Raw genomic sequence first — 22,371 nt, forward strand, 5'->3', positions numbered from 1 at the left:
CATTTTCTGCTTAAATATATCTTAGCCTCAAAATATTAAGGTGCCACTAAACACTTAACGTATTAAAATAGCTTTCTACTTTTGTTAACTAATATCTGCCAAATGGTGTTTTCCAATTAAACCTGGAAGCTGAAGAGAACCAGAACTTACTCAAGAAGTGCCCACAAGAAAAAAAAAAAAAAAGTGCCCACAAGAGGCTGAGCTCTGATGTTCTCATTCGATCTTTAATGCTAAAAGTAACCCTTCAGTTATGGAGTAGGCACTGTCTTCACCTTACAAAGAAACAGGCCCACCTCAAGAGTTTTATCAAAGATGGATAATCTTTTTGTAAGCAGCAGCCCCAATACTCGAACCCAGGCTAGCCAGCCTGGCTCTTCACTGCCAATTCTCAGGATCACCAGTCCAGGACTGGCCACCCTGGAGCCAGGCTACTGCCCTGAAAACAACTAATGGGCCCCCAACTCTGCACCACGCACCTCTCCCACATTAGCTCCGGCGTCTTCAGCTTAGCAACGGAGATACCTCACCTCGTCTCATAGCTAACTGAGTCTGGGAGAAGCTAAGTCACAAACAACTCCTTTAGGAAGGTCTAACACCATTGGTGACGAAGGTGGGCTCTGAAGGACAAAAGGACTTGTTCACCCAACTTCACTACTTACTTCCTCAGCATCCACAGACAAGTCCCTCGAGTCTCCTGTGTCTCCATTTGCTCATCCATAAAAGCAGCGACCTCACAGGGTTGTTAGAAGTGGGATCGTACAGACAAAACGCTTACCACTGTGCCTAGTGCTCAATAAATGAGGCTCCTTCACGACTTCCGCCATGTTTTCATCTCTAGGGACCCTTCTGTGTACACAGTGCTCCCATAGGGTAATGTGAGACTTCTCTGTCTAGCACCACAGGCAGAACAAGTTGAGGACAGAGTATAATATACACCTAGTAATTCATACTTAGGAAGCAGCTTCAAAATCAGGCTGCAACATTAGAAACTTGCCACTTGCTGGCAACTGGTGCAGTTGTTCTCAAATGCATAATTAAGCTACTTATAAGCACATCTCATATTAAAACAGTGACCTCCCCTCTCAAAGCTTTTGCTTACCTTCCTTCACAGAGGCTGTCCGTCGCCTTGTTCTTTTTCTCCCCTTATGATCTTCTTCCAGTATCTTATCATCAAAGCCAGTCAGCTCAATGGTCTCAGACTGACTCGTGGGTCCAGCTGAGAACCATTCTGGTTCTTCTTCTGTGTAGGAATCATTTCTTCTTCGCTCACCAAAGACGCGCTTACTGTCGCCAAACTCCCTCTGGAAAAGCAAACAATGCAAGATAAAAAATAAGGTTCTAGTTAAGGCATTTCTATCTCAGTCAAGGTCTTGATGAATTAGGTAGTGCTCAACAGTGCAATGACGATACGATGCTGCAGACTTGAAGCCCCGCCCCGCCCCCCGCACACACTCTGTTCCTTTCTATCTGGCTGAAGAATGGGCCGTGTTCATCCAGCATCCGAAAATAACCTGGCATAAATGAAGTGCATGTCAAGTCCCTAAGCACATGGAGGGCCAAAGGATCTAGAAGACAAACCCTGAACCGCTTGTCCTTATAGTCCCTCTCTCGATCTCGGTCTCTCAAGTCCCGCAGCTCCTTATCACTAAGACGATGATCCTTCTCAAAGGTCCGAGCAGAGATTATCCTCCCACTGCCAATCCTTCGTCCGCCAAGCAGGCGAAGCCCATCACCGTCTTTTTCCAATGGGCTTCCTGAGTGCCGGGAACTAACAGCAGCCGTCACATGGCAGCCCCCTCCAAAGCTTCGTCTCTGTGGGCTGAGAACAACATCTAAGTCATCTTCTTTCACACGCTCTCGTGGATCTGGAAAAACGCCAGAAAGAGAAAGATAAGCAGATCAACAGAGTACTTCCCCTTTCTCAGTGGTATGTCCACTAGTGGTGGTGAGGTGCCAGAAAAGAGTCACCACTGAAACAGCTACAGAGTGACATGTACCTTACATATTTAAATAAGACTCTTTTGCTTTTTCTCCTTGGAGCGATAAATGTACTTCATAATGATTTTCCATGATTAGTCTCCATAGTCCCTTATTTTTGACAAAGGTCTTACCTATGTAACTACTAGAAACTATTTTGTCATTAATAAACTACAGTAGGTGTCAGTATTTGAAAAAGTAACTACTTAAAAAGTTGACGTGTTTCTTCAACAAATGGTATTTAACAGGTAACCATATGCAAAAAACTGAATTTGAATTGATAACTCATACCACACACAAAACACAAATGGATCATAGATCTAAATGATATAAAACTTCCAGAAAAAAATATAAAAGGAAATCTTTGTGACACTGGGTTAAGCAGAGTTTTCTTAGACACGACACCATGAGCGTAATCCATTTAAAAAAATGGTAAAATGACAAACTGGGCTTGATTGAAACTGAAAACTTCTGCTCTTTGAAAGATACTGCTCTAAGAGTGCAAAAAAAAAAAAAAAAAAAAAAAAAAAAAAAGCCACAGACGGGAAAAACATTTCTAAGTGTGTATCTGATAAAGGACGGACCTGTATCAGGTACATACAAAAACTCTTCAAAATTAAAACACAATCTGATTAGAAAATGGACAAATGCTTTGAACAGATACTAAAGAGGATATATGGATAGCAAATAGACATATGAAAAGATACTCAACATTATTAGTCATTAGGGAAATGCAAATTAAACCATAACGTGATACCATTGCGCACTTACTAGACTGGCTAAAATCTCAAAGAGGTGCAAGGATGTGGAACAAGTGGAACTCTTGCTGCTGGTGGAAATGTAAAGTGGTAAAACCATGTTGGAAAACAGCTTGGCGGTTTCTCAAAATGCGAAACATACATTTACTAGAGGACCCAGCCATTCTACTCTTAGGTATTTACTCGAGAGAAAAGAAAACATATGCCTATACAGAGACTTGTACATGAATGGTTGTAATAGTTTTGGTTAATAGAAACTGGAAACAACCCAAATGTGCATCAACAGATAAATGGATCCACTGTGGTGAATTCATACAACGGAATACTACGAGGCAATAAAAAGGAACTATTTATACCCCCAACATCACGACTGAATCTTAAAACAACCATTCTGAGTGAAAGAAGCTACCCAAAGAGTGCACGCTGTAGGATTCCATCTACACGGAATTCTAGAAAATGTAAACTAATCCGTAGTGACAGAAAGCAAATCAGTGCTTGGGGGAGAGGGGCGAGGGGGGATGGGAAGTATGAGGAGGGACTCACAGGTACCAGGAACTTTTGGGGGTGATGGAAATGCTTATTACTTTGATCATGGTAATGGTTTCACAAGTGTATACACCTGCCAAAACATCAAATGGTACACTTTACATGCAGTCTATGTCAATTATATCTCAATAAAGATATGAGAAAATCAAACATGTTACCACACAAAAATTCTTCCTAGAAAAACCAGAAAACCCAAGTCCAAGTGAGAAAATGTTCCTTTAATCTTTTCACCAGAAACAGTACCTAAAACGTATGTACTTCTCCAGAATTTCCATGGGGTGTCTCCATGTTTTCCAAAAACGACACAGTATGGACGAGTTTCCAATTTATAGCTGAACAATTCAATACTCCTACATATGGACGTACCAAAGTTTATGTAACCCGTTTCTACCCCTGGACATTTAAATTGCTTACTAGTTTTCATCATTTAATAAAGTTTCTGCGCACATCTTTAATGAGTCTCCTAAAATAAATTCTCTGTTCAAGGGACGTTACTGCATTAAGTGGACTGTAAGATTGTGTAAAAAGATCTTATATCTCAAACTAGAGTCACCCCTATCTTCTTTGCCCAGTTCCACATTTGTTTTATGATGGGTTTTCCTCTTCTCTCCAAAGAAGTCCCTCTTTCAACAAGTTCCTTCACTAGCTTTCTCCACTGCCAGCCCTCCACTTCACTTTTCAGTATCTTTTCAGGTTTAAAGAGTAAAGGTATGGAAAACCAAACTTTAGTCCAGTCTCAAATCATATTCAAACCCTGTATTCAGACCATAATCCACTATTAAGAATTGCCAGAAAGGATTTATATCTGAGGACTAGTTTCAGAGATGAGACTAAGCGTAACTGGTTTCCAGCAGTTTTATGCTCACTGCCATGCTCCCCATCACATCTTACTCAGTGATCCCTATCAGCGAAAGACAGCAGTACTTTTAATTCCAAAAGCACACAGTCTAATGCAGTCTACTTGCCACTGCTGTATAGGAAAGCTGATTTTTTTTCTCTGCTAATCAGGGAAAACCCAGTTAATAAACCAGTTTCCTGATAATGACATTTTCCCTGAATGCATAAAACTCTCAGCTAAGAATTCAATCAGTGGCAAACAAACTTGCTGCTCCAAAACTGGTGCCCCGACTTTTACCCGCTCACCTACGATCCTGCGCACAAGGGAAGGCCGGTCTGGATCCAACTCTTTCTTCAGACCTTCCACTGGTGAGTTCCGCCCTGAAGCTGGGTAGAGAGAGGCATGCCACTTTTCAGGGTCCCAGACGCCATCACTACAAGTCAAAGGGTACCAACAGTTAGCACTTCCACCCACAGACCACATATGTGGTCTAATTTCTAAATTTCTTCAGGTAGTAAGTTATGGAAACCCTTTCTGATATAAAACTTCATGGTTGCCATCAGAATGGTTACCCCTTTTAAGATGAAAACAAACAGCTACAGATGGTCCCTGACTTACTGTGGTTTCACTCAGGAGGGTGGCACTTTGCAGCGGTACACATTCAGTAGAAACTGTGCTTTGAACTGTCTGATCATTTTGCAGGCTAGCGATACGTGCTACGAGAGCCTCCCGCGACGCTGCACGTCGGCAGTGAGCACCGCCGCAGTTCCCGCTCAGCTGGTGTGAACGCGGGGTAAACTGCACCGCCGCAGCTCCCGCTCAGCCGGTGTGAACGCGGGGTAAACCACACCATTCCGCGTTTTACTTTCAATACAGCACTCACTAGGTCATGAGATATTTGACACGGTGTTATAAAACAGGCTTCATGTTAGATGATTTTGCCCAACTGTAGGCTAAGTGTTCTGAGCACCTTTAAGATAGCTAGGTGAAGCTACGATGTTCAGTAGGCCAGGTGTATTAAACGCATTTCCGACTAACAAGGTTTTCAACTTATGATGGGTTTATTGGGACATATCCCATTGTATGTTGGGGAAGATCTGTATTAATTCAGTAACATTTTGTGGTTTTTCTTTTTTTTTTCCCCCATAGAACACCAATAGTCACTTGAAGACCAGTGTTGTGTGTGAAAACTGAAACCTCATACGCAGACCTTGGGGTGCATAGGGATTACAGTAACTCTGCCTATCCTACGCAACCAAGGTGCTCCACCAATACTGATTCATTTGTTGAATGAGGAAAAAACCCAGCTGACTGAAGATTAATAAAAGGGACGGAGAAAAAACTCTCCCTTGAAGTAGTTCCTGGAATGCCTCGTATGTACGTTTCCAGAATTTCTATGCATACTGTCTCAGTTTTTCCCCCACAGGCAAGACAGAAGGCTCTTAAGAACTAAAATGTGTGACTTGGGTTCCATTTTGTTACTCCCTAATGAGAAGGTGGCAGGTGGCAGAGTGTGCAGAGCAGAAGCCCTGGAGTCCAATGATCTGGGACGGAATTCTAGTTTTGCCATCACCACCGGGGACGTCCTGGACAAGTTAAAAAGCTAGGCCCCTCACTCCCAACACCCAGATCAGACCAGGCTGTGCTAAACCTGAGCAGCAGGGTACTCTGCGCTTGCTCCTCATGCCTGTAATGGCGGTAATGCTAAACTCTCGAGTACCTGACCGCGTCCTTCCACGGACCAGTGCTCCATTAGTGCATCTCTGACAGCACCTGACACGGTATTTGCCACACCGCAGCCAGTACTAACTGAACGTTTCTCCAATGAGTGAGTCAACCTCTCAATCTCAAACTCCTCACAATAAAGGAGATATTACCTACCTTCTGGTGCGGCTGTGAGGGTTACTTGGAGCTCAAGAATCAAACAAATTTTAACTCTGAGATGCGAAATACCAGGATGGGAAGCTCTTTCCTCTTTCTTATTTTTATTACTATTACTAGCACGTTTCCACTTCAGAATAAAAGTATGTGTATCCTGATAATTTTATGCTGAGAAGAAATCATTTTAACATGAAAATTCAACTTGAGGCATAAAAAAGATTGACAGCTTTAATGAAAAACAAACAAAAACAGCTTATCTGAGCCATATCAAAAAATCCTAACCAACTGGCACAGCCTTTATTCAAGTACCACCTTCATCAGGGGAAAGTGGTGAGGAATTGAGACTTAGCAACCTTCTTAAGAGTAGATATACAAATAAAAACAGTATGGCCTATTCAACCAAGAAATTAAACATAATATACTTTATAGGTTAAAAATGTGGGCCATCTGAACCATCTACCTTGACATTTAAGAAGTGACCCTAAAATCTTAAGGTGGCCATAACGAGTGCAATGCAGGGTTATGGTAAGATTTTCAGACCATAATTTAGCTCTAGTCTTCTCAGACTAAAGCCTTCTACCTCTTACGAAGGAGCCCAAGATGCAAGAGGGCTAATGTAAACAGCTGAATGGTTCTTCGGGCTGGGGGCAGGGAGCGGGGTGGAGCAGTGCTACAAGGCTGAGTCCTCCTGACCACCCTTCGCAAGGCAGGCCCTCGAAGGACCCCCAAAGCACAGTGCGAAAACAACCACTGACAGCAAAGACCGCGGAGAGGACTCCTGTGTTCAAATCTCAATCCTGCTTTCTGACTACGTGCCTCTGACCAAGTCATTTTCTAACTTTAGTTTCATCATCAGTTCGTTGAAAGGAAATTGGTTTAGTCGTCCTTAGTCCCGTGAAGCTCAGCTTTTTGAGTAGTTTAAAGTTTAAATTAATAATAAAACTGATGAAGACAATGCAGTAAGGTGCTACTTAGTCCACAGTTTATCTGTGATGTATTTGTGCTGAAGCCTAATGTCGTCATCCCTGAAATCTCCCCACTCATCATTCTACCAAAAAATTCCAAAACAATTCTTAAATTACCAAGTTTGGTATAACAAGAAGTTGACTAGAAGGAGCACATCCCTCCCCCTGCCCCCATACCTGTCATATTTTTCAGAGAGGCATGATGGCCTTTGTTTGGAATGAGGGCGTTCTTTTATATCCAAGAGCTCCTCCTAGAAAGAGAAACCAAATGGTGATTTTTTTTTTTTTAAGATTTTATTTATTTATTTGACAGAGACAGCCAGTGAGAGAGGGAACACAAGCAGGGGGAGTGGGAGAGGAAGAAGCAGGCTCGATCCCAGAATGCTGGGATCACGCCCTGAGCCGAAGGCAGACGCTTAACGACTGTGCCACCCAGGCGCCCCCCGAATGGTGATTTTGAATAATACTTCTCATGCCACATATTTTCACCTTACATTTGTTCTCAGTAATGACCGGACTGTCTATCTTAAGCATGTCACACAGTTATTTATTTATACCTTGACTTATTCCAGAAAGGAATGGAGTTAGCTCAAGATTCTTACAAGAGGAAGCTCAAGCAGAATTGGCAAATAACTTCATAGTGATCGGTTTTCTTGCGGAAACACAATTCTCTCACAGATTGCTATCCAATAATATAGTTATAGTCCACAACACTGAATGCTCATTGAGCTCTGGCAACTTCAGGCTTAAATAAAACCTCCAGTTAATTAATATTCTTAAATGCATTAGATGCCAATTTACAAGCAGGTACATTTTTTAAATGTGAAGTTGCAAGAAAACAAAGCACCCAAAACATCCATTTACCATTTCTCTGATTTGCCTGTTAACATCTTCTCCCATTTCCTGTAGCATTTGGGTTCTCTATACCTTTTGTTTTTTAAACCATTTAAGAGTAAATTGCAGAGTCATGGTCCTTTACCCTCAAACACTTCAGTGCTTATTTCCTGGGAATGAGGATATTCTTTCGGTCTCTTATCCAGTTCCACGAGAATTAAGCACTACAGAAAATAATGTGAGTGACTAGTTTTCCATTCTTCCCAGGATTATATTTGGCCAGTTATCACTGTAGATGCACAGAAGAGAAGCAAATCCATTACGGGCGTCAGCTGCCTGAGGGCGGAAGGGCTTACTTTCTGCAGAACCTGGTTGAGAAGGGCTGCCAGTTTTATACAATCAGTTTCAAGAATACCCTTACCTAACCTACCCCTCCCAGATTCCAATTTCTCAAATGACCCAATAATGTCCTTTATATTGTTTTAGCCACCAATGCAGGATACAGTCTAGCATCAGATATCGGCTGTCATATTTCTTCGGGACATTTCTACAACTGGAACATCTCTACGATTTCTTCTTTTAGGACGCTTTTTTTTTTTTAAGATTTTATTTATTTGACAGAGAGACACACAGCTAGTGAGAGAGGGAACACAAGCAGGGGGAGCGGGAGAGGAAGAAGCAGGATCCCAGCGGAACAGGGAGCCTGATGCGGGGCTCGATCCCAGGACCCCGGGATCATGCCACGGGCCTAAGGCAGACGCTTAACGACTAAGCCACCCAGGTGCCCCAGGACACTGACATTTCTAAAGAATACAGCCTACTCCTCTCTCCCCCACAAGAGAACATTATTCATTTGAAGTTTATCTAATGTTTCCTCGTGATTACACTGAGGCTAAGCATCCACAGAAGAGAATACTAACCTTAGAAATGTTGTGTCCATCTGCCCCTTAGTAGCGATCCTGATTTTGACCACATGGTCAGGGTATTCTCCAGTTTCTCTACTGTTCAGTTGCTACTTTCCCACTTGCGATTAGTATGCAATCTGTGGGGAGACTGTAAATACCCTGGTCTTCCTCAAAATTCCCCCCTGAACTTATTAGCACCTATTGATGAATCTTGCCCAAACCAATCTTGATTTCCCAACTCTAGGCCTCTCTCTGTATTTACCAGTCAGCGGCTGGCATTTCACCGGGAGGGAAAAGACAAACCCTCCCTCTTCCCTCGTGTATTTACCTGTTATTGGCGTGGACTCACAGATTCCTAGTTTTTCCAGTGGTCTGGAATTCCATTCATTCATGTCCTTAAGTATTTGGGGCTTCAAGTTGGGAGCCTCTTCAAGCTGGTTCTGTGTCCTTTGGACATGCCCATCATTTTTTAAAAAGCACTTCCTCACTTTCTGTCTTATCTTGTACCTATTCTAGCCCTCATGTCAGCCATTTCTTGGAGAAATCCAAGTTCCTTTAAGTGAGGAATGGTATCAGAAACCAACGTCTGGGAACTAGATATCCTCACCTGCTTCTCAGTTCTTTCAGCAGAGCTAGGAAATAAGTGCAATCACACATGCACACGTATACAGTACACACGCGCGTCACTATACACACATCTGCTCGTACACATGCACAGACACGAAGAACCACTGCCTCGTTACATTTCGACATGTTCATAATAAAGTAAAAAAGGCAATTCCCAACCTTTCACTGCATAAAATGCTACAACTGCTCTGCATAAAAGTACATACATACCACTGTGCCGTGACCTCAGCAATAGCCCCATGACAGGCCTCCTAATAGAATGCTTGCTGCTTCTCTGATCACTGTTTCCCATATTTTGGGGTAAACACAGATTTACTCTCTCAGCCTATAGGAATCACTGCACACAAGCATACCACGAGTTCACTCAGTGTCTTCAGACACCTGAAGCATCTAAATATTTTCTTCACGAAAGCAAATGCCCTAGGACCAGATGACATTTTAGTTTTAAAACCAGCACATCAATCATTTGCATTTTTTAAAAATTTTTATTTATTTGACAGAAAGAGTGAGCAAGTACGTGCAAGAGCACAAGCAGGAAGAGTGGGAGGGAGAGGGAGAATCAGGCTCAGCAGGGACCCTGACGTGGGGGCTCGATCCCAGGATGCTGGGATCATGATCTGAGTGGAAGGCGGACACTTCACTGACTGAGCCACCCAGGCGCCCCATCATTTGCATTTTTTAGGATTTATGAATTATGTCTTTTTAACTGGGAAGAAATACCTAGAAAAATATAGAAGTCTGAGATAAACAGAATTCCAAGTATAAGAAAATATCTAGAGACTGCCCCAAATTCTGAAATAAACTGTCAAAACAATGACCTACAACCCAGAAATCACCAGTAAAGACTGGAGTCCAGTGACATCGTCAGGGCAAAGACCGTGTCAGGGATGCAGAGTGACACCAGTTTGGTGGTGGGTGAAGGGTGGATGGACCAATAGTAGTTATAATGATAGTAAATACTACAATACAGAAATCCTGAGGACAGGAAGACTTAAAACATATTCCAGTAGAAACAGGAAGGACCTTATAATATAGGAAATACTTATTCATATTACTACAGGAAAAATACTGCAAAGCAACTTTCTGCTATTAGAAGCAACCCAAAGATTATTTCATATCCCTTACCCCACCACCCTCAAATCCAAATATTAAACTAAGAACCCTAGTATACTATTAAACCAAGAGCAACATATTTTATACTTAAATATGTATACTCTCAATATACTCAAGTTTCTATGTAATAAGGCTTTGTTTGAAACGTAACTGCCAAAGAGAATAGGGAGCCCAGGTGATAGGTGTCTTCTATTACGACTACACCTGTTCGCTGAATCTAATGATTTTACTTATTTATTTAGGAGCCAACTGGAAAAAAATTAACATTTTAACATACCCACAAAACAAGCAGGAGGAACAAATGTTCTATTTGTGGGGATCAAAAAAAAATATTTTCACAAAGGTAACAATCTTATAAAAAGGGAAATAGGGAGACTAAGGAGAGATGATGACTCTATTTAATGTGGAATCCCAAATGGGATCCTGGAACAGAAAAAGACATTAGATAAAAAACGAAGGACAGGTGAATAAAGTATGGATTTTAGTTAATATCAATGTATCAACATTGCTAATTGTAACAAATATTACATACTAACATATCAACAGAGAAAACTCTACTATGTTCCCAGTTTTTCTACAAATCTCACAGTGTTCTAAAAAATAAAGTTTATTTCTACTTTATACCATATACAAAAATGAGCTAAAAATGTATCAAAGACCTGGACGTAAGAGTTGTAACTATAAAACTCTTAGAAGAAAATGCAGGTGTAAAAAGTTCACGACCTCAGATTAAGCAACGTTTCTTAGCTGGGATAGTGAAAAAGCATAAGCAACCAAAGGAAAAAAACAGATATGCTGGACTCTTAAAGTTTAGGAACCTTTGTGCTTCAAATGATTATCCAGGTGAAAGACAACATACAGAACGGGAAAAAATATTTACAAATCATGTATCTGGTAAGGGTCTAGTGTCCAGAATATGCAGAGAACATGTACAATTTAACAACAAAGACAGCAAACAACCCAATTTACAAACAGGTAACAGATTTCAATAGATTTTTCTCCAAAGAAGATACACAAATGGCCAAAAAGCACATGATGGATCTTCAAAATCATTAGTCACTAAGGAAATGCAAGTCAAAACCACAGTGAGATGCCACTTCACATGTACTAGGATGGCTATTAGAAAAGAAAAAAGGGAAAATAACCAGTATTGGCAAGGATGTGGAGCAACTGGAACCCCTGCGCACTGCTGATAGGAATGTAAAACGGTGCAGCTGCTGTGGAAAACAGTGGCAGTTTCTCCAAAAGTTCAGCAGGTTACTCTGTGACCCAGCAAGTCCATGCCTAGGTATTTACCAAGAGGAACTGAACAAATTATGTCCACACAATGTCCAACTTGTAAACAACTGCTCATAGCAGCCTTATTCACAATAGCAAAAAAATGGAAACAACCCCGTATGCCCATCACTGATGAATAGACAAAATGTGGTAAACCCATACAATGGATTATTCGGCAATAAAAAGGAATGAAGTACTGATACATGCTATAACACAAACCTTGAAAATGGTAAGTGTAAGAAGCCAGACAAAAAAGGCCACATACGGTATGATTCTGTTTACATGCGATGTTTAGAACAGGTAAATCCATGGAGTCAAAGAGTAATCAGGGGCTGGGGAAAGGGGACAATGGGAGAGACCGCTAACGGGTACAGAGTTTCTGTATGGGGTGATGAAAATACTCAAGAATTAGATAACAGTGATGCTTGTACGACTTTGTGAATTTACTGAAAACCAATGAATAGTACACTTTTAAAGGGATGAATTTTATGTATGTGAATTATATCTCAATAAAAAATATTTTTAAGTAAACCAAACTAAGGTGTTGTTACCAGAGGTTAATATTTTCTTTTCTTACAGACTTACTGCCCTAATCACAGACTAATGCCAACAGCCCTCAGATACGAGTTGCTCAGGTTGCTTAAAAATCTTTTAACTTTCCCTCCCATATTATTCCAGTTGACTTTATACTACACACACACACACACACACACACACACACACACACTTAGTGTGAATAAACTGACTATATGACTTGACAGGATTCTAAGCACCCAGTTATACACACGGGCATGAATGATGCCAGCAACACAAACGGCTCTGCTGACCAAGTGCAATGGCTAAGACCTAGCCCACCTGTCTACAGAGGATGAAGAGCCATTTTCTTTGGTAACAGGCTGGTAAATGGGAAAACAAAACAACAGTTCTGCTGGGAATAACTTTAAACATCTAGGTAAAATGAGACTTACAGTTCTTGAAAGCGGGGATTCTTTTTTGTTTGTTTTTTTAAAGATTTTATTTATTTATTTGACAGAGACAGCCAGCGAGAGAGGGAACACAAGCAGGGGGAATGGAAGAGGAAGAAGCAGGCTCCTAGACGAGGAGCCTGATGTGGGGCTCGATCCTGGAACGCCAGGATCACGCCCTGAGCCGAAGGCAGATGCTTAACGACCGCACCACCCAGGCGCCCCAGAAAGCGGGGATTCTTAAACCAATTTCATGGCCCCAAGGAAACCACATGCAAAACCGTGCATTTCTGCAATTCCTGCAGTGAGTATTCATACCTTCAAAAGATCTCCAATGGACCCCAAAGAAGTTAAGAAGTAGTGCTTTTAAGTGGATGTTTCTGAAAATGTGGCTCAAAGTCCACCTGGACATCTAGGGACAATGAGAGGCCCTCTTCGTGGGGTTTAGACAGTTAAATCTGTTACCTTCCACCAGTGTCTTAAGTTACATAAGATGGTATCCCAGCCTAGAGGTCCCCCACATAAGTGGGGAGGGGAGAAACCACGAGCTAAGTGAATACAAAAATTGCTCTTTTCATAGCTGTCCACAGAACGTTTCCTGTGTGCCAGGCTTAGTAGCTAGCATATGCAGAGGACTCTTGGCCCTGGCCCCATGGTTCTCCAGTCTCTCAAGGGAAATGTTCTTGAACTTGCCATCTCATCGAGAGCCCTTAAGAGCAATATTCCTGAAAAGGAACCCATCTGGGATATTTTCAAAGAAAATCTTCAACTTTGGCTAAATGCAAAATACTTGGAAAGTGCCCATTCTGAGCTGGGAATGCTCTTTCCATATGAGTATTACAGAAGGAAATGGGAGATTACCCTTTTGCAGAGTCCTAAGAACCCAAAAGGAACTAATTATAAACAAATTCACTACAATCACCATCTGGACAAGAAGAGTTAATATCTGAAACCTTATTTTTTGCACAGGTTTTAAAACCTCACTAAGCAAGAAATAAGCTGCTAATTGCCCAAGAGCCACACAGCCAAAAAAAGTATAAACACATTTTCTTAGTTTTAGCAGCCTTCCTTAAAGAAAATTTGTCAAGCCTCCCAAAACAATCTATTTGGGAATTACTAATATGGATACCCACTTTCAGGAATCAGTATTGAAGTAGAAAGCAAATGAATGTGAACATAAGCTCAAAACAACAGTGGTTAAAATCCAAATCCAGTTTCTTGTTGCAGAAATTCCATGCAGAAGCAGCTATGCATTCTGATGACATTCTAACATTATAAAAGAATTTCACACAAGTCACTTACATAAGACGAAAAGAAAATAGTCTTTACCTTTGTAAGCTGAATTCATAAGAGTAAAAAGCTCAACTTTTAAAAATTAACATAGATATTTTGTAAAAAACAAAACCAAAAACACCCAGAGTTTTACTTGTTAGTGGTCAAAAGACTCTAGAAGTGACCCAGTACCTTACCTGTGTGTGTGTGTGTGTGTGTGTGTGTGTGTGTGCGCGCGCGCGCGCGCGCCTGACTCTTCCTAAAGAAGCACATGTCCCTGGAGCAGTGTTTGGGTTGGGTCATCCGCCTTTGACCTCCTGTCCCAGTCCCCACCCTCCACATACCCACTAGCACCGGGGTTGGTCATCAAGCTCTTAGACGGTTGCTGACTGACCAGATATTCATTCTGCCGAGTCAGATGACTTTTCTGAAAGGATTAGAAAGCTGTTAAAAATAGATCACAACAGGGGTAATGGTACCCACAGATGATAGCCAACGCAACGGTGAACTAACAACATAGGGGGTACATGGGATACATTCCACCATCCCGCACTTAGGAAGTTTGTTGCTGCAGGCATCATTTAGAACAGTTCTTACAGGCAGGTCAGGATTTGAACGATCCTGCAGAGCTGTTAAGCATGACTTCGCACCTGAATTCATCCAAGCATCGAATGGTGGCTCATTTGATGCAAAGACTTTCTTCTATTGAAAGATTTGAAACTAAGGAAATGGGAATGGGGGGAAAAACCAGAAAAGTCTTGTTTTCTCTGTTGATCTGGCCAAAACAATAAAAATAAACCTTGGCTTTTAAATGTGTTTATACAACTGATAAAAATATAAAACGTTAAACAGGTAAACACTAGAAGGAAACTTAAAATCATTTTCAGGGTGGTGGCATTACATATTCAACAGGACTTTCTGGTTTCATATTAAAATGGAAATGGTTACTGTGACATTTAAAAAATAAGCATCTTGGTCTAAAGCTGGATCTATTATCTTTTAGTGCGCCCCTTATTACATCATAAACAGTTTTCGGCACTTACTGTGTGCCAGTCACTTTTCTAAGCACTTGACATGCATTTTTCTCATTTATTCCCCACAAAAATCCTATGAAGTAGACACTATATTCCACCCACATTTTACTGAGGAAAAGGATGAGAATCAGAGAAGCTAAGTATATGGATGAAGGCCACACAGGGTAATTAAGTGGTAAAGTAGGGGATCCTAAACCAGGAAGTGGGGCTCAATGCCCCTATCCTCCCCTCTTCACTGCTTCTCTTGAGAGGACAAGGGAAGGTACATGACACCTCCCAGCAGCTGTCACTCAGTGTTGGGTTTGTCCCTGCCCAGTGGACTACTGGGAACTCTTGAGTCAAACTGCCACATCCTTGGGCAGGCTTCCCTTAAGCCAGCCTCCATTCATAGCACCCCTTCCTGAATGAAAGGCCCTACCCACAAATTCCTATGTTAAAGGTTCCAACTGTAAAATGACCAGTTCCTTATCTAGTTAGAAGTTCTCACCATGAGCAAATAGGAGAGGATAGTCATGGGGGTAATGGCCCTGAATCCCAACTTTTCAAGATGACTGTTCCAAGAACTGGAACAGGTAGGAAAGAGCAATCAGAAGACAGTATGTATGGTTTTGCCAGCTGACCCCCTCTAAGAACTTCCAGCTAGCTAGGTTTTCTGAATAGCTGAAACATTAAGACTGTATAATAATTCCTCATACCATAATTCTGCCTTTCCAAAAGGCATCCTTATTTTTATTTTAGCTTAAGAAGTTTGTAGCAAAACAGGTCACTGAAAATCCACCTGTTAGAGGTTACTTCTCAACTCAGTTTTTGGAAAATATCTACAAAGTGATCAAACAAGATCTCTGTATAGTTAAACTTGACCATATGACTACTGACTTCAACCTAAGATTTAAATCCTTCTTCCTCTTTTCTCAGAGGCTGGACTGATTGTCTCCAAAAAGGCTAGGAGAGTTACTCAAATCAGTCCACTTCAGGTGCTTGTCTATTTTTTTCATGTTTTTAAAGCAAAGACATAAGGGTGCCTGGGTGGCTCAGCTGACTGAAGTGTCTGCCTTCAGCTCAGGTCATGATCTCAGGGTCCTGGGACCGAGCCCCATGTCAGGATTCCCACTCAGTCGAGGGAATCTGCTTCTCCCTCTTCCTCTGCCCCTCTCCTCCACTCATGCTCACTCTAATAAAATCTTAAAAAAAAAAAAAAAAAAAAGCAAAGACATAAACATGGCTGCATCACTGTGACTAACTGCCCATCAGCTACAAATTAGGGTGAACTCCTTTGAATCCCTATAGACACTGGTGACTAAAATGGTGCCAACTTATAACTAATCAAGGCAATGAAGAGCACACATGAAATTAAGCTCAGATAATCCAATGCCTACTTTTTAGCTGGTAGATTTACCGTATATGATTAACACTGGTCAGTATCAAGCTGAATGTTATGTGTGCTCCCTGCTTTTATACCCTGTTCAACTGGCAGGTGGTAACACTTAATAAGGAATCAATGGCAAGATACAGGTGCAAAGGAAGAACAGCACCAACTATGTATACTCTAAATTCAGTCTGTCCGCTCAAAGAAAAAACATGGATCTGAAGAGCGGAACAGTCCAAAGCATTTCTACTCTATTTGAAGCAGTAAATGGTATCACTAATAGTAGGTACTGTACCTCAAGAACTGGTAAAACAAGGTAAGCTGATGGGTCCCAAAGTTTTCTCCATTAATAAGCATGACCACTTCATCTTGTTTTCTAAACTAATGGTCCTCAAATTTGAATCAGAGTTCCCTGAAAGACTTAATACATGTGGATGGCTGGACCCTACTCCTAATATCTGATTTAACACCACTGAAGTGCGACCTGAGATTTTGTATTTCTAACTAGTTACCAGGCAGTGCTAAATGCTAGTTTAGGGACTACTCTTTGAGAACCACCGTCTAAAAACACTTTTAATCCATGATTTTGAGGTGAGATCCCACTCTGTAGCTCCAAAAGTCCTTCAGCATCATTCAATCACTTTATAAATAGCACATTTAAGTACCACCAGGAACAGTCTTTGGTCTTAGGAACCTGGCCTGGCAAAATGGACCTGAGTGGACTTATAAATTAAGGGCTCAGACTCTCAGGATAACAGGTGCATATGATAAATCCACTGATAACCATCCCAATTAATCATCACTGAGGCCTAGGGGTAGGCCTGAAAGTATCTAATGTGATTCTAACTTGACTTCCTAAGGCATTCATGGAAAAACAACGGACACCAACCGAACCCTAGGGAGTAATTATGCATCCAAGTTGCTTGACAACATCAAGACCATACATCAAGTTCTCCAAAGAAGACTAAAGCCTTGCTACTCAAAGTATGGTCAGTGGACCAGCAGTATGGGCACCATCTGGAAGCAGATTAAAAAGCTAGATTTTGAAGGCCGCTCATGACCTAACAACCAGAATTCACACTTTATGAGGGTTCATGGGTAATTCCCAAACAGATAACATTTAGGAAGCTGGACTAAAGAATGCCATAACACACAGGAGACTCTGCTGTTACCCTATAAAGCACTAGGCCAAACTCCTGGACTCCTCCACCCTCATGGAAAAAACCCTAGAATTCTGAACAGACTATTAATGTTATCTCCTAAAACGAATGCTAAAAACTAAGGTCAAAGTTTAAGAAGCACTCTCATCTGGAGAACGTGTTTTTTTGATTTTGTAGTAAACATCCTACGTTTATCAGTTTTCACAAACCATGTAACTTGTAAAATCACTGAGGACAATTTCCTTCTCTTGCCCATGAACTTGAAGCAGCAGAAACATTACTAAATGCTTTATTTATGCCAATAGTCTGATCTCAATATGGAGATAAGGAGTAGGATGGCTCAAGTATTATTCCAGTTGTGCACCAGACCATTTATTATAGTTCTCAGAACACAGGATTGTTTCAAGCTTTCTTCAAAGAGAAAGGCTTAGTTTGCCTCAGTACCACATACTCGAGTGTGAGAAACACATATGTATGAAAGCACCACCCAAACACTGCCTAAACATGATCCTAAAATTGCCATTAACAAATCTTCTCTAATGGAGTGGACAGTAAACCAATTTCCAACTAAATTTGGTAGAGAAGACAATTAAAGCTAAGCTCCGCTGTCATCAATCTAAAAAATGCTTTTCTTAATCATTTCTTTGAGGAACATTTATCTAAGTCTGATAGAATTCTGAAACTATTAAAAATGGGCAATACTGAGCTTCTTAATCTTTAGACGCACGTAAGTCCTAGCCTAAGATCACTAGTATCTTTCCCCAAAATGACTTGAGCCTAAATATGGATATACATAAAGATGACACACACACGCGACCCTCTGATCAGTGTGAAAGTGATGCAGAAGCCTCTGTGTGGACTCTACAAGTAGAATACAAGTACTTTTATTCAAAAAGTGCTAAGAGAATTGAAATCATAAGCTTACGAAAGCAGTTCAAATTAGTTCCCCTTCATTTAATAAGCTTTTCTCCATTCGGTATTCACCTGTCAACATTTTAGGTAATGAATTTAAGTTGTGAAATGTTATTCAAGCACTCTCAGGTCTGAGAAAAACACTTGTGAAGACCAAATCTGAATGAATAAAATGCCATCAGTTTTTTAATGCTAAAAATGAATATTCCTCTGACAGCACTAGATACTTTATCAAGTAGGTATGAGTAGTGGCACCAGTACACAAATAAGGCCTGACTCCAAATATTAATCAGTCAGTGTTCTGGAAAGTCAGGGACAATAACCACATCAGAACCCTTGATTGAGTCCATACTTAGAAAATAGAGATATGGGACCAACTAGACCATGACTCTTCCCACCAACAGTCCCAAGCACATTTTTTGTACTCTGCCAATACATTTCAGGGAATGAGAAATGAATTCACACCTCAATGAGTCCTGTCAACCCCTTCAGAAACATCCAGAGGCCAACAAGCAACAGCTTAAGTACAGGACCTTGAGTGATTTGTATACCAGAACTGGAATTCTTACTCTACAGCATATAAGTCACTAACACACCAGTTACACACAATTGTTACAGAACATGTGTGCCAACATAGGCTGATCCACAAATCCATATGCTAAATGGGCCAATATTTCCTCTACCCGAAAGCTAATTAGAAGCAAATTCTAGGTTAAACTGCATATTCACACTTGCAGAAAAAAGTTCAAAGCAATTCTTTATTAAATCTAGTTAATATTTAGGGGCGCCTGGGTGGCGCAGTCGTTAAGCGTCTGCCTTCGGCTCAGGGCATGATCCCAGCATTCTGGTATCGAGCCCCGCATCAGGCTCCTCTGCTAGGAGCCTGCTTCTTCCTCTCCCACTCCCCCTGCTTGTGTTCCCTCTCTCGCTGGCTGTCTCCCTCTCTATCAAATAAATAAATAAAATCTTAAAAAAAAATCTAGTTAATATTTAGTCTATACAGTCAGAATGAGACTCTGGCTTTAGATAATACTAATGAAATACCTACACAATGTTACTAATCTCCCCACCTATAAAGAAACACTATTTCATTGGTAACAACGCTTACTTTTGTATAGCGATGGGGGGATTTGGAGGACGGTTGCTTCTTCAGGTCAAGGAAAGCATCTCCATTTTCTGTTTCACCCAAACTTCTCCTATCCATGGCTCCTTGGTCTACAATTCTTTGCACCTGGAAGATAAATCAGCAAGACTGTCATGGGGAACAATACATTTTCAGAAGTCTTGACCGTTTAAAACACTGAAACTCTTCTCTGTTAAAATAACTACCTTTACAAAACAAAGCCTCACCCAACAAAACCAGAACCCATTTAGAAATAGAATGACTGGTACTTTATCTCTTCTGGTAAAGTGCTCTAAAAATCAAAAGGATAAGGAAAGCCTAAGTGGAAGGAACCCAAATGAGGGCACAGCCTTTAAGAAGCTTTAGGACAAAAAGAAACCAAAATTAGTCATTGCCACCCATGAGGACCGTTCAGACAGTCGTGGGGAAGTTTCCCGAGTGGGGGCAGGTAGGAGACTGGTTGGGGATCCGGGAAGTCGGACTGTGGTAAAGTGCCTGTCACTTGCCAAGGGACGGCGCCAGCTGCCCCTTGTTATCTAGGGGCCGGGGGCTGGGGCCCGAGCGCCCCTCACCCGGCCGGCGGCACCTGTGGCCATGTCAGGCGCGCCCGTGGCAAGGAAGGGGCGAGCGCCGGCTCCAGCTCCGAAACTCGGCTTTCCCGGGCCGCGACCCCAACCCCCGGCCTCTCGCGAAGGCCCCGGCCCAGCGGCCTCCTTCGGAGGAAGGGCGGGGACTGTACTCACGGAGGGGAGGCGGGCCGGAGGGAGCTGGGAGGCCGAATCCACCGGCCCGGCCGCTCCGTGCTGGAGCCGGCGCAGGCCCGCCGCCGTCCGCCCCGGCCCGGCGGCTCGGGCCCCGCCAGCCCGCCCGCCTGCTGCCCGCCGGCCGCCCCGCTGGCCTCGCGCCCCTGCCCGCCCCCCGCGCGCACCCCGGGGCTCGCGCTCACGCACGCGACCCCAGGAGCAGCGCGCCCGCGCCCCTGCCCTCCCTGCGGCCCTTGGCGCGAGGCGCCCCGGCTCCCGCTGCCGCCGGGCCCTTACTCGGTGCCTCCGCCGCTCGGCGGCTCTTCGCCTCGGTCGCCGCTCCCCTCCCCGCCGCCCGCGCCGGTCCGAGGGCTTCTCCGCGCGGCCTTCGCTCTCGCCCCCCCCCACCCGTTCGGACTGTCTCTCTTCAGCCGCCGTAACCACGGCCCAGCCCTCCGCCCCTCCTCCCAGGTCCTCCTCCCCCTTAATAACTCCCTCCACGCACCCGGGCCCCAGCACCGCCTTCGCCACTGCGCGCCCGGATGTGAGGTGGCCGCAGCGGTGCCGGGCGGAAAAGAGACACATTGCGGCGCGCTCCCTGGGCGCCGGCCCCAGCGTGCGCCCGGTGGCGGCGAGGCGGAGGCAGGGAGGAGATGGCGGCGGCGGGGAGGGGGCTGGGGCGGCGGCGGCGGAACCCTTTCCCGGTGCGCCCAGGCGGTCGTCCCGGGCAGCCCTAGGGAGGACGCTGCGTTCCCACGCGCGCTTCGGGGCGGGGCGGAACGGGGCGGGCGATGCTTGGAGTCGGCAGTTCTCGCCTGGCAGCTCTCCCTGGAAGTCGATGGTACCCGCGATGTGGGCCGGGGTTCCCGACCTGGTGCGACTTGGGAGCGCGTCGACTGCTGCGTTCGCACGGTTCGCGGTGGCGGAGAACCGTGGGGCTTTGAGGGTTGCAGTCTGAGGCGAACCTGGGGGCTTTTGTGGGCTTGCATCTCAGGTTTTTCTTTAGCGGTGTAATGTTAGGCAAAGCCCTGACTTCTTTTGAGTTTTCTCTCTTCTCCTTTCTAAAATGGCTCCTGTCTATAATTTATGTGACTGTGTTGTTGCATTAACAAACTTGCCACGATTGCTTTTGATTGAGCTAAAGGCGACTGACAGGTTCATTGAAAGGTTTTTTTCCCCGCCCATAACCCGAATCTTTCCAGAGCCTGCACGGGAAGGGGAAGTGCGAATGTGTTTGGGTGAAAATGAGACGGCGGATGTGAAGCGCATAGTACACAGTGGCGAGACTAGCAAATGGGAGCCCAGCGATGCAAACACAATTTCCCTACTCTGAGAAATGAGAGTAATTGCCGTGCTGGGAAGAAGCCATCAATAAAGGTTTGACGGAGATCACCTGTGAGCCCGGTCTGCAGGAATATTCCCAGCCCCAGTTTCTGTCACGTGGGACCGCCCGGGATTTGTGTAAAATGATACAGGGGCGTAGAGGGAAACGCAGTTTTTCTCGCTGAAGGGTAGAGAAGTCTACATTTCTTTGAAGGGGCATGCTTTCTTTGAGCTTCACTTGTAAAATAAGGGGACTGGGCATTGAGTGGTTGCTAAGTTCCCTTCCTATGAGTCTTGGCAACAGCGAAAATTATGAAAACATTCTTCTTTTCGTCTGTAATATTGAATAAAATGCATGGTTTTTGTTTTTGTTCTTTAATGTGTTAACTATCTTTGCAGGCAAGACGCAGAGGAAAATGTTTGCAAATTGGGCCCGAGTTTGCATCCCAGCTCTGCCACACCCTACAGGCTGGGGAAAATTAGTCCAGTTCTTTATTCTTAGCCTCGGTTTTCTAATCAGTAAAATTGGAAAGATGATAACCCAATTCACAGAGGCTGTTGTCAAGATTAAGAAGGATTAGGTGGGTAAAAAGCCTTATCCAACCTCCATGAAGCTCCTGTGTTGTGTTTTTTTTTTTTTAAATAAAGATTTGGTTGCTTCTTTTTTTTTTAAAGATTTTATTTATTTATTTGACAGAGAGAGACAGCCAGCGAGAGAGGGAACACAAGCAGGGGAGAGTGGGAGAGGAAG

At 43.2% G+C, this 22,371-nt stretch overlaps 1 protein-coding gene across 8 annotated transcripts in view; it reads right to left on the minus strand.

The window, feature by feature from the left end:
- The window catches only part of EIF4ENIF1 (eukaryotic translation initiation factor 4E nuclear import factor 1), a 43,845-nt gene extending 23,144 nt beyond the window's left edge, over positions 1 to 20,701 (minus strand). For 2 of the 8 annotated variants that reach the window (XM_048221412.2, XM_026484872.4), the window contains exons 1-6: positions 20,298 to 20,412; positions 19,540 to 19,662; positions 7,143 to 7,216; positions 4,425 to 4,552; positions 1,579 to 1,865; positions 1,100 to 1,301 (exon numbers count right to left, since the gene is read on the minus strand). In XM_048221412.2, the coding sequence (XP_048077369.1) occupies positions 1,100 to 1,301; positions 1,579 to 1,865; positions 4,425 to 4,552; positions 7,143 to 7,216; positions 19,540 to 19,635 (787 nt within the window). In that variant the 5' untranslated portion in view covers positions 19,636 to 19,662; positions 20,298 to 20,412. The other 6 variants (XM_048221414.2, XM_026484871.4, XM_044379033.3 and 3 more) reach the window with 6 other exon arrangements.
- Positions 20,702 to 22,371: the final 1,670 nt, after the last annotated feature.

Source organism: Ursus arctos, unplaced genomic scaffold (genome assembly GCF_023065955.2).
Source record: "Ursus arctos isolate Adak ecotype North America unplaced genomic scaffold, UrsArc2.0 scaffold_34, whole genome shotgun sequence".
Lineage (NCBI taxonomy): Eukaryota > Metazoa > Chordata > Mammalia > Carnivora > Ursidae > Ursus > Ursus arctos.